A 13,516-nucleotide genomic window follows, 5' to 3' on the forward strand; every position below is an offset into this window, starting at 1 on the left:
GAGTTGGATTTGGGGGGGGTTGGGGGGAGGGAGGGGTTGTTTTGCTGTGTGTTTTTTGTTCACAGGGCGAGGTATTGATTATTGTCCAGATACGGGAACTGTGCTACTGACTGGGGGGCCTTTGATCTATTGGAGGGGATGGGGGGGGGACGGGTTGAGACTGATGTCATGGAACGTCAATGGGTTGGGGGATCGTATCAAACGGGGTATAGTACTGCAGTATTTGCGTCGTCTCACTCCTGATGTGGTGTTTATCCAGGAGACGCATCTGGTGGGCAATGTCTGTCATGCAATGAACAGGGGGGGATACCGCCTCGTGGCCCATTCTGGTTTCACAACTGGTTCCAGGGGGGCGGGCATTCTCCTGCGATCCTCACTTCCGTTGGATATCACTAGGGTAATCTCGGATGACAGAGGGCGCTATGTGTGTCTGACTGGGAGGTGGGAGGGGCAGCCCCTTTCCCTGGTCTCAGTTTACGTCCCCCCGGGCCTCCAGAACTCCACCTTCGCGGACTTGGGTCGAATGCTGCTTGAACTTCCGGATGGTCTTTTGCTTATGGGCGGGGATTTTAATTCGGTGGTTTCGGGTGACCTCGATCGTCACCCACCCAGGGCCCTCCCCGCTGCCCAGGCATGGCTTGGTGGCCTGCTGGAGACCTTCGGCCTGGTAGATAGCTGGAGATTAATGCATCCGACCCAATGTCAGTACACCTTTCACTCTGGGGCGCATGGGAGTCTTTCTAGGTTAGACTATTTCCTTATGCCCGCGGCACAGACTGGTCGGATTCGGGAGGTTAGGCACCTGGCGCGGGGTATTTCCGATCATTCCCTGCCGTGGCTGCTCTTTGACACCGAGACGCGGTCTGCAGGGCGGATTGCTCCCATTAACCCGTGGTACCTGCGAGACCCTATGACTCGCGACAGCCTGGTTAAGGCTATGGACCAATACTTCCTTGAAAACGAGGGGTCGGTGTCGTCCGCAATGTCCCTGTGGGAAGCCTTTAAAACCGTAATCCGCGGACACGCCCTCTCCCAGATAGTGGTGGCTAAGAAGCTCAAGAGTGAGGCAGTGGTGAAGCTGGAGACTGACATTTCGGGGCTGGAGTCTGCCTTGGAGACAGGTGTCACTCCGGACGGGCTCCATGCCCTCAGCCTGAAACAGTTTGAATACAGGTCTCTTGTCACTGACGCCGCCAAAACGTTGTATAGGGAGCAGCAGGGTCGATTGTATGATGCCGGGGACAAGGCGGGAAAGTTGATTGCGTGGCTGGATAGGAAGGAGAGAGTGAACCGTGTGGTCCCGGAGCTGTGTGTCTCGGATGGAGTGTGCGTGACTGAGCCTGGTGAGATTGTGGAATGTTTCGCTGACCACCTCCGGGCCGTGTACTCCCCGGTGACTGATAGGGACGAAGAAGACTCTTGCCTTCTTCTGAGGGATATTGCTTTGCCCGGCCTGTCTGTCGAAGACCGTGAGCAGCTGGACGCCCCCTTGTCTGTAGATGAAATTGCAACTGCGATTCGGTCCCTTCGTTCGGGCAAGGCGATGGGTCCCAACGGGCTGCCTATTGAATTATATAAGTTGCGCCCGGATAAACTCGCGCCCTTCCTCCGTCGTATGTTTCAGGAGTCCCTTGAGGCAGGCTCCCTTCCTGACGACCAACGTCTGGCAACAATAGTCGTGATCCCTAAGGACGGTAAGCCACGAGATCGCTGTGCCTCCTACAGGCCTATTTCGCTGCTAAATGCAGAGCCTAAAATCCTGGCGAAAGTCCTTGCCAATCGTTTGTTGAGCGTCATCTGCGATTTGATTCATCCTGATCAATGCGGCTTCATCCCTCACCGTAACACCGCTCTTAACTTGCGGCGTCTTCACGGCGCCCTCGCCAGGGCGGAGTACCTCTCCGAACCAGCCGTGCTGGTTTCTTTAGATGCCACGATGGCCTTTGACACCATCGAGTGGCCATTTCTCTGGGCTGTCTTGACCAAATTCGGCTTTGGGGAGGGATTTCTTGGCTGGGTGAAGCTTCTTTACACGGGACCCATGGCTCAGGTGGTAGTTAATGGGCGGGTCTCTCGGCCCTTCGCTCTCGGTAGGGGTACGAGGCAGGGGTGCCCGTTGTCCCCTCTGCTCTTTGCTCTTGCCCTGGAGCCGCTCGCTGCTTGGCTCCGCTGGGAGCCCTCGCTCAGAGGGATCCGGTGGGCCCCGGGTTTCGAGGATCGGGTCTCGTTGTATGCGGACGATATTCTCCTGTATCTCACCTCGCCGCGGCAGTCGCTTAATGTTCTCTTTGATGTTCTGACTTCCTTTGGGAGAAATTCGGGTCTAACGATCAACTGGTCTAAATCCTGTGTCTATCCTATCTCCGGTGACCCCCCTCTCTTGCCGCCTCGGCTTCCGATCCAATTATCTCTGTCCGGCTTTAAATACCTGGGAATATACGTCTCGATGGACCCGGTGGCTCGCTATGAGCAGAATCTCCTGCTTCCACTTCGTCGTTTGAGGGAGGACACGGCTCGGTGGTGTAAGCTGCCCTTGTCCCCGCTGGGTCGGGCAGCACTGTTTAAAATGATGTCCCTTCCCAGATTTCTCTATGCACTTCAGAACTCCTTCGATGTTATTCCTGTGTCCTACTTTCGGGAGGTGGAGAGCCTGCAGAGGAGACTGGTGTGGGACGGACGGGCGCGTATCGCTCTGGCAAAGCTTACTCTCCCCTGGTACGACGGAGGCATCGCGCTTCCCGACATTCGCAGGTATTATTGGGCCTCACAGCTGTCGGCCATTAACCATGCCACGTATGCGCCTGGCTTGAATCCGGCGTACGAGATGGATAAATTCCTGCTTCCCGGCGGGAACTATAACAGGGCACTTTACTCCAGCTGGGCTGGACGGACCCTTACGGGCCCTACTAAGATTGCGGTACGGATCTGGAAGGCGGCCAATGTAGCCTTGGGCTGGAGTGAGCGATTAACATGTGCTACTCCTCTGTTTGCCTCCGACCGCCTGGGAAGCCTCTGGACAACGAAGGGGTTTGAACGTTGGGACACGATTGGCATTAGTAGAGTGGGAGACTTATGGATTAAGGGTGCTGTTAAAACATTCGCGGCGCTCCAGAGCGAATACGAACTTACGGAAAGGGAGTTCTTCCGCTACGCCCAGATCCGGCATGCCCTGCTCTCTGTTTTTGGGGAGGGGACCAATATCCCGGCTTCTTCGCCCCTCGAGGACCGCATACTCGATGGTCATGTCCCCGACAGTACTATTTCATTAATTTATAAAAAACTTATCAATAATCGGGCTGACCTCTTGGTGCGCCTCCGGGGGGCGTGGACGGGGGATGGGGTGGAACTGGACGACGAGGACTGGCAGTCCGCACTGTCGTCCCCCAAGGAAGTGGCCATTCCAGCCCGTCTCCGCCTGGTCCAACTTAAGATTCTCCACCGGGTGTATGTGACGGGTCCCCGTTTGGTCTCGATGGGATTTTCTGAAGACGGGCTCTGTAAGCGGGGATGTGGACTCAGTGCCACCTTTCTCCATATCCTTTGGGAGTGTCGCGAGGTGGCGGAATACTGGCGCCGGGTTCATGTGGTCATGGGACAAGTCACCGGGGTAGTGCTGCTGCCGGAGGTGCGTCGCTGTGTCCTGAATGTGTGGGAGCCCAATGATTATAACGCGGCTCAGACTCGGTGGGCGGCCCTGGGTAACATGATTGCCAAGAGAGATATAGCGCAGCTTTGGGGTTCCCAGCGGCCTCCCACCGTGTCCGTATGGAAGGAGAACATGGACTGGTGCATGTTCAGGGAAAAGACTGTGTATGTGGCTCGTGGTAAACCGGGGGCATGGGGTAGAATCTGGGGGCAATGGAATGCGTATCGTGGGGGTATCTGTGACCCCCCCCCCTAGTGGACACCGATATTGCCTTGTCCCCCTGACCCTTGATGGTTCCTTGCGACTTTTGGAAGAATCGAATATAGACGGTCCTCTCCCGTGACCCCCCCCCGACCTATCATTACTCCTTCCTTTTACTAGCTATTTGAAGGTCAGAAGTAGAGTCCCCCGGATGTAGCCTGACCCACATTTTTTGCCCTTACGCCTCGCCTTTTGTTTTTATTTGTTATTTATGTTAAACTTATGTATCCTGCTTCCCTAGGACTATCCGGAGTCATGTACGGGGCTGGACCCCGGGAGTCGACTACTGCCTTAACATCTGTATGATCCTTTCTGAATCTAGCGGCCGGCCCTGGTGGTTGTAGGCCCATGCTTGTAATTGATTTATTGTTCAATAAAATTTTCAAAAAAAAAAAAAAAACAATGGTAAAAGCAGTGATGGGGGATGATCTGTGGACAGGGCATGAGGGCGAGTGGGGGGAGACAGAGCTGGTAAAAGCACAAGCACTTTGTACAGTGCTGAAAAAGAAGGATAAAAGTAGGTCCTAAATAGGTCATAAAAACTGGAGCAGTGGATGTTTACAAGTACATGGTCCATGCTCAGGAAAGGGAGAGCTTAACACAAGAAGAGGGATGACCATGCATACCAGGGACAACATGAGACAGGCGATGGAGCAAGCAAATGAGAAGCCTGTGAGCGGGCTGAAGTTCACAGATTAAACACAACATGTCTCTTTGAGACAGCACCAAGTTTTGTCTTGCCGATACCTAAAAATTTCTTTGATAAATTCAAGCATTGATGCTCGGTTTGAACACTGTATTCAGTTAAGTGCCCATAACTCGATTTCCCCTCCTTTTTAGGCCTCGCCTATCAGACAGCTTAAGTTTTCTGATTACAAAATAGCTTATTGTGAGCTTACAGTGGGCTTACAGCCCACTCATTGCGTACCATCAGTTGGCTTAATTGTCACTCATTTGCTTGCTTCTTCTTTGATGGCTTGTCTTCCACCTCTTGTGCGTGACCCTTCCCTGGAGCATAGCCCCCTCTATGATCCTTTTGATTGGCTGACTTGTATTGTTCCACTGCTCACATTTAGGGAACTACTTTTTTCTTGTTCATTCAGCACCACATGCATGTATATTCTCCCTCCCTCACACAGGGACAGGGATATTTAAACTTAGATTATTTTGTAATACGAAAGTTTAAAAAACATCCTGCTTGTACAAGTCACTATGTTGATCTTTTAAAGGCCAGGGCTTTTTACTAAATCTCAAGACAGATGCAAATCTAGATGCAAAGGGTGCCCAATAACAATGTATAAGACAGGGGCAAGCAAAACCTCTCTTATTTAATAGCAGCACTACACACAGTTTTAGTATTGATTTCATGACAAAAGTCTCATAAAGAGAAAAAGAAGGTGCCTAGCTGAGCGCATGAGAGTTAGTAGATGGCCCTCATGATTACAAACAATGTAAACTGTTTTGGCTGAACAAGCTGGATTTCAAACTTTAGTGTCTGGAGGGCCCAGGCACGGCTTGTCCAAAGCTCGGCAAACCCATTCGGCTAGGTTAGAATGATCAAGGAAATGTTTTTGCAGCAGGTTGCAGTTACATAAAAACAGGGTAATGTGCTTAAAATTCTTCACAGATGTTTGCAGCATTCTGTTCTCAGTTTCAGTGCCCCTGAGGCAGGAAGTTCCACAAGTGTTCTACTAGGGGAGGAAATGTTCTTCCTCTGCTTGTGCTATGTTGATGACCTAAGACACTATTAACTTTAGTGCGGAGAAAGTGTGCACATTTTTCAAACCCAATGCATGGGTAGTACATCAATGTCCTCCTTTAAAACATAGAATGCCCCAGACGGCCTGGTATATTATATAGATGATCCTAAGACCTATCTGTTGCATCACTTGAATCTGCAAAACAGTCTGGAGTGCTTGGGCACTGGTGGACCATCATTGGCAATGCGGCCACATTGTGGAGACTCTGTGTGCGTCACTTCATGTGATTTGGCAGCCCAAGGAATATGTTATTTGTGTACTCAGGTCCCTATGATGATGGAGAGATAGAGTCTTCTTTGTGACCAAGAGCAGAGATTACCAACGTTAACTGTACCTTCCACCTTGGATCCATGGAGAGTTCTTGGTGAAAGAGAACACCCCAGTTTTTGCATTTTTTGGACTGGTTCTTACCATTGTTAGAGACAATAGCTCAGGTGTTTTCAAATAATTTTGGTGACCAACAAGAATACCTGTGTCTTGGTGTGTGATTCAGCTCAATCTTATTATATCGATTGTTTGATTAAAAAAAAATCTTTTTCAAATTTACTCCGGGTAAGTTGTATTTTTTTTTATTTTACTGTAAAAAATAATACATAGATTCCATACACATAACCCTGTCATTGATCATTTTAAAGCGCCAAACCTAGGTCGCTGATGTAATAAGGCGGATTTGAGGCTTACGGCTCAAATCAGTCTTAATCCCTTAAAGCTATTGAGAATCTCAGAATATTTGGAAACCAGCACCTTCTGGTCGCGCCTAGCTCATTGGAGCTCCCTTCTCTATTACTGAGCCGCAAGACTGTAGTAGTCAGGACAGCAGTAGCCTCCCACCTTGATTATTGTGAAATACTGTGAAGGGGAACACAGGAAATACTTCCATAGGTTTCAGGGTTATCAAAATGCTCCAGTGGAATCGGCCCTACTCATTTAGGATTCCCCTACATTGGTCACTAATCCAGGACCGTATCTCATTTAAAGTACCATGTCTTTGCTTCAGATGCCTAGTACATCTGAGCACTCTTGATCGTACCTCTAAAATGTAGATTTTCCATGTTTCTAATCTGAAAAAGTTCCAAATAATTAAAGCCACATATTCATATCATTTACAGGGTATATTTTTATGAAGTCTGACCTCATGTAGAACAACCATGTAGATATAGGTGTGCTCTGTGTTTTGATGTGACGGATAAAAATATCATTTTTAACTTTTTAATCCGTTCATTCCATAATTCATTAGTAAATAGTTAATCAATTTTATTATTTTTTCCTTCTTTAGCAATGTAAGCATGGGTATACCAATAGCAAACGAACAAATATACTCACATAATAACAATTCATAGACTAAATTCATGCAGTCAATAAGTTATGTGTTTGGAAGTTCACTGAAATCTACTGTAGTGTCCTATCAAAAGGCTGGAGACCTATGTGAGCTGAGCATTTTTAAAATTTCCCAAATTTGATGCAGAATAAGTGTTGACATTTTAGTCTTTAGGATCCTCAGTACATGAGACCATCATTGAGGTAATGTATCACGGGTTACATGTGCAAACCAAAACATCTAGAAAATGATGTTGTGGAGTGGGCTCCGTCAGAGCCGTGGTGGTTCTTCGAGCACCAGTGTAAATCGAGTTACTGGATTTGTTTCGGTTTGTAGGGAGTTATAGTACTGATTAGTTTCTGGAGAGGGATAGTTGTTTTAGAACATTTTATTTTGTTATATTTGTTTTTGTGTGGATCTTTTAATTTTCTGATACAAGTGCCTTTGTTACAGAGTGACTGAGGTGTTAGGATTTGTTCAGGGCGTAGCTTTGTTGCTAAGAATTGATGCCCCTTGCCAGTATCTGAAGACCCTTCTGTGTGCCTTATGAGTATTGACATTTTCTACTGTGAAGACAGCGATTGGATCTAAGAATAGCCACTGAGTTTTGGTTTTGTTCTTAAAGCTAAAGAGGACTATGTAGTTCTTTGATTTGCATTGATTGGTTTTCAGTTACCTCTGATTGACTTGGTGTCTGTTGTGAGCTTCCACCACATAGATATAGTATTTTGGCCTGTCCACTTGGTGATTTCTAATATTCTTCAAATCGGTTCCAATGTGGTTTTTGGTTTTGTTGCACTTGTTAGTGCCTTTTCGATAGTGGCCTGTACTCTGCCTCCTTTAGGGATTGGTTATCTTTATAGCCCAATGCTAAGGGCTATTCTGGTTGTTAAAGGCCCTGAACCCAGTCTTATAAAAAAGGAGCAGCCCTTTAACAACCGTTATAATCAAAGGAAGAAGGCTATAATGCTATTGCACCATTCCCCCAACTAAGGGTAGAATATTTTGAATTAAAAGGGAAAAACAGGAAAAATACATTGGAATGTTGGAGCAGAAGGCTTATACCAGCCATTATAAGCCAGAACCACTTCATTGTCTTCAGCTGAGCTCTCAACATTCCAGTGTTCTAGTATAACCTTATAGTATATCAGCTATTAAAAGCCCGCTCCAGCGTTAAAGGCCCGAGCCGAAGGCGAGGGACTTCAACAAGGGAGCAGGACTTTAATAGCCGGTATAGCCCAGCTACGAAGGACTATAAGGCTATTAGAACATTCTGCCACTAGGGGGCAGAATGTTCCAACAAATAAAACTAAGGCCTCTTGGAGTTCGAGGGGTTTAAATTCCCTTGGGCTCCGAGAGGCCTTTGAAAACAACATTGGAATGTTTCTTTGCGGGCCTTTACTGGCCCATAAAAGCATGGAGCACTCCATTGTCTTCAATGGAGCTCCCAACATTCCAATGTTCTAATATAGTTTAATTAGGCATGGCACTTGCCGTGCATGGTTTATTCTGGCATTAGGAAGTAAACATGGTTATTTTAATATTTTTATATTTGCTGGTGTGCTATTGTTTTAATGTATATGTCTGTACTTGTTCATTTGATTTGTCAATATTCTCTAGATAGCTCGGTGTGCCTGAGTAACTCCAAGACCCATTGTCCTAATGAAGGTCTCATGGACTTAAATCCGAACTGAAACGTCGACACATATCAGACTTCGAATTTGAAAAAAATCGAAAGTGTCCATTAAGATAAGTCTCCAGCCTTTCTCTGCCACACCTTGGTAGATTTGAGACAAATTCTAAACACAGATCTCAAGGAGATTATGTATTCAGTCTATGCACTTTTTATTATAAATATGTGTTTCGGCGCGATTGGTATACTCATGCTTATATTACTGGAAAATGAATTAAGCTTTTTGAAGAGAAGTCACTTAATCCTCCTGGCTCAGGTCCCCTCAATTTCCCCCAGATAGTGACAATCCTACTGTTTTGCTTAAGAATAGTAGAAACACTCTTGTCCACTCCATTGACATCAGCGATGTAACTTTGGCCATCTTAAAGAGTACCCTCTGCAAGGCACTGGGCCCAGACTGGGTCCCTGTGATGTTTTTAGACACAAAAACAACTTTTTGGGCTCCTTTGCTGACAAATGGCTTCCGTGCCTCCCTTATAGCTAAAAGGATCCTGTATCCGAGTGAGGTTGTTTTCTGGACTGGCAGTGTTGCCTGCCCAGCTCTTTTGAGACCTAAGTATGGAACTAATAAGTGAGTTTAACACTAGATAAAATCTAAAACAATAACCACACATATCCTTTTCCCTACAGGATGCTTGTTGGTGCCCCCTGGGATGGAACAGCAGAAAACAGGAAAGGTGACGTGTACAAATGCACTGTGGGAGCAGAAAAGAACTCTTCATGTGCCAAAGTCAACCTAGGTAGGAACTGTTTGTGGTGTCTGGTTCGAATATTTTATCTGACTGGCATTGAAATGATGTGGGCGGGTGGCCTTTTGCTTACCCTATTATTTCATTGTTTGTTAATTTTACCTCTGAATTTAGGCACAAGTGCCCTGCAAAATGTTTCAAAAGAAATTAAGAACATGCACTTTGGCATGACGCTACTGGACAACAAACAAGACGGGTTTGTGGTGAGTAGCTTTCCTGCCATGGGTATGAAAATGGAGCTGTTGCTGAAGTTCTCCAGTCGAACAAAATAATTTTGTAATCTGTACAGCAATACCGCCGTAACTCTCTTTTACGTACTCTTGCATGCTTTTGTGAATTCACTCCAAAACATCTAAAATGGGATTATTCAGGAAATATTCATATGCAGCTAGTAGAAATACAAAAATAGAAAGGACTGTACTTTCTTCGTACCTTTGCTTATAGGGATTTGGACATTCTGTGGCTGATTCACAAAGACATTCAAGGGTGCGTAAAAGAGTACTCCAGTCCTAATGTGGTACTAATTCCTTAGCTGGACACTTCACGGTGAAGAAATTCTAAAATTCCCAAAACATGACCAAGGAATATGAAGTATTTCACATATTGCACCATATTAAAATCTGCACACCGGTTTTGACTCTCGAGTATTCTTAACAAGTTGTGTTCAGTTTCATTTCACTTTGATGTCTCCCGAGTCCATCGCTCTTTTCTCATTGTTTAGATTGGGATGGAAGTGTCTGGACTTCGTAAAATGATAAATAACTTCAAATTTCTATAAGTGGAATTTTGTGGATTTTTCTCTCAAAGTGACCAGGACAAAGTCACAAGTTTAGTCCACCCACGATGCAGCGCAGACCAGATACAGATACCAAGTTAGGCCTGCTGAACAAAGTACCTTAAATCCTAGCTGCTGAGCGTTGGGAGATTCTGCTCCGAGGATGCATTACACTGCTGTTCTAAAGCAGAGCTGCGAGGAGATGCTTGGTGCTGCATCAGTTCAAACAACAGGAGCACGGCTGGGCTGGCAGAGCACTTTCAGGCCCAGTTCTAAGGATACAGGACTGAGGTGGCACTACTTGGGGTATAGGACTCACAGCAAACAAATTCCAGGTGCTGAGTGTAAGGTGGTTGGAGCCTTTTCTGCCCTTAGGCTCTGGTCAGGAGGCCAGCAACCTAGCCCTCGGAGTCACTCTAGTGGTCCTGGGTTTGAGATGCAGGTCTAGTCCTTTCACTCAATCAGCAGGGCAACAGAGTAACAATCCATCACGCAGAGCAGCACAGCAGTCCTTCTAAGTCTTCAAGAGGTCCAGGGTTATTCTGAAAAGTCGGGTCTGAGGGTCCAATATTTATACCTGGTATCCGCTTTGAAGTTGAAAACATTTCTAGAGGCTTCCACCTGAGAGGTTTTGGAATTTCCTGCCTCCCTGCCCTGGCCCCAACCTGTCTGGGGTCGCAAAAGACTAGTGTCAATCTTTTTGTGAGTGGGATCAGGCAGAGCCTTTGTGATGTGCAAGTACAAGTATGGTAGGTGACAGCTCCTCCCCTTTATCAAGTCAGAGATGGTCCATCCCGCCAAGGCCTATTCCCTTTTGGTCACTGTCTGGGAGTAATACACAAAGACCAACTGCCAGCTATACCTAGTCATGTGACCCAGGATATAGGGTGCGATCACCAAATGTTTAGGACAAGAAAATGCCAACTTTCTAAAAGTGGCATCTACGAAATTGTGACTTCAAATCCAATGTTACCATTAAAGAGGGTTTAAAATTACAACTCTTTAGACACCAAATTCAACATCCCTAATTGCTCCCAGTTGAAAGCACATATTAAATGGATTAGGGTATCCCAATGTTATCCTTTGGGAAAGGTAGGCCTTGCTGTAGGGAAAAAATGAATTTAAGATGTTTTCACTACCAGAACATGTAAAAGTTAAAAGTACATTTCCACCTTTTTAAATACATAAAACCCTGTCCTATAGGCGGTTTAGAGCCTACTCTAGGGTGACTTACATGCATGAAACAGGAAGGCTTAGGCCTGGCAAAACATTTAATTTGCCAGGTCAAGATGGCAGTTTAATAATGCAGATACAGGCTGCAATGGCAGGCCTGAGACATGTTTAAAAGACTACTTAAGTGGGTGACAAAAGATGGGCTGCAGGTCTACTAATAGCATTTAATTCGCAGGACAAGGGTACATGTAGTATACCTTTACTAGGCACATACCTGTAAATTAAATGTGTACATTTGGGGTAAGCCAATTTTACCATGTTTTAAGGAGTAAGCGCAAGCACATTTACACTAGTTAGCAGTGGGAAATTGCACAGAGTCAAAAAAGCCAATAAAATGGGTACCGAAAACATGAGGGTGAATGCGAAAAGTTTGGGGATGACCCTGCAGAGAGGGACAAATCCAACAGCATACATACTACCGTCAGTTTCTCTGTTCAACTCATCATTGACCATGCACCAGTGAAGGTTAGATTGATTCGTTTTTAGGAAGAAATTTATTTTTTTTATAACTTTGACATTATTTGATCAATGTGCATGAAACTGATCCTCACCCACCCCATTCGCCCCCCCCCAAAAAATAATTTGTTTTAGTTCTTAAACATTTTACGCAGATTATTCAAGTTCAAAGGTCTTTAGAGTTCAGGGCTAAAAGGGTGCGATGGATATGACTGCCAGGTTAATTGTTTGAAATAATATTAGACATTGGTGAAATGTAATTTATGCCGTGTAATTTGCATAGTTTTAGGACTTTTGCATTAAACTTAATATGCAAAATTCCTGATGTAAGCTATTATGTCACTTTGCGTAATTACATGCTGTTCACTGTAAAAACGTACTGCTAACGCACAGGAACAACCAAATACGAGCTTTTTTATTATTGCACTATTTATCGCAAAATGCATTCCTGCGTTAAAAATTGGCACAAGGCTCATTTCGCTCTAATATACAGTACTAAATGGCAATTTGTATTTCCTTCAATTACGTGAGATTTTACATAATGTTACAAAAATTTGGCGTAATTACTCAAAGGCAAGTTATACAAATTTCACACACACCTAAAAAATATAGGTCAAAACAGATTGATAGAATTCCACTAAATTTCACATGAACACAAACGCTGTTGTGTTCTAAATTTAGTTTTAATCTATTCATTATCAATTCAGTAATTCTAAAAGTAAAATGTGTGTATACCTGAGAAAAGCCCAAAAGCTTTTGGACATTTGCAGACCTTTTGTTGTTTTGAAAGCTGTTTGGTGTGTAGGGCTTTATAGTGTCGAATTTGGTAATATCTAAAGTTCTGTGACATTTGGAAATTTCTTTAACCTTTGTTCTGTAACAATTAGAACATTGGCCTATGTTGGGGTGTTGCAGGGAGCATAACAAACATAGAAGACTTCAGGTCTCATCCCAAACCAATGGGAAATGTCAGAATTTGAACATAAGAAATTCTTTTTGTTCCAAGGTCAAAGGACCTCAAAGTGCTTGACCTTTTGAAAGGTCTAGGAGTTATTGTTAAAGTTTATGGACTTCATATAAAAGCATATGTACATATTTATGGTATCATTCATTACAAATACATGTCTGATTTCCACCTAGCACACATTTGTACATCGCAAACAAATCATCAAAATTCGCTAGCAACGCTCACCTTAAACGATGTCATGGTCAGATGAAGGATAAAAAAAAATTAAAAATCACGGTTGTCCACTTAAGGTAATCATCACCAAGAGAACAATAATACACTGGTTTGTTTGAAAAAATATAGGAGTGAATTGCATTGCAAAGTATCCATCTCCACATTAACCCTCCTGCCGACTCGCACTCCCAATCCAATGCTCAATATTTCACCCTAGTGAGCCCGATGCAGTTGCACATGTTGTAAATATTCTTACAGATGAGGTTACGTATCGCATTACCTGTACCACTTGACAGCGATGACTCTGAAGCTAATATCATTAATTGGTTTGATTATATATTGTTGTTTATTTACGTTTCGCTTTTAGGTGTTGTTATTTATTGGTATTAATATTGTGAAGTCATAAAAATTGCATTTGGTGTCTGGATTATGGTTTGCCTGGATT

At 44.9% G+C, this 13,516-nt stretch overlaps 1 protein-coding gene across 3 annotated transcripts in view; it reads left to right on the forward strand.

Annotated features, from left to right (window-relative positions):
* The window catches only part of ITGA10 (integrin subunit alpha 10), a 307,154-nt gene that overhangs the window by 102,815 nt on the left and 190,823 nt on the right, over positions 1-13,516 (forward strand). For 2 of the 3 annotated variants that reach the window (XM_085637685.1, XM_085637688.1), the window contains exons 3-4: positions 9,309-9,418; positions 9,542-9,630. In XM_085637685.1, the coding sequence (XP_085493811.1) occupies positions 9,309-9,418; positions 9,542-9,630 (199 nt within the window). Of the gene's footprint in view, positions 1-9,308; positions 9,419-9,541; positions 9,631-13,516 lie in introns of those variants that run through there. The other variant, XM_085637687.1, reaches the window with a different exon arrangement.

Source organism: Triturus cristatus, chromosome 12 (assembly GCF_964204655.1).
Source record: "Triturus cristatus chromosome 12, aTriCri1.1, whole genome shotgun sequence".
Taxonomy (NCBI): Eukaryota; Metazoa; Chordata; class Amphibia; order Caudata; family Salamandridae; genus Triturus; species Triturus cristatus.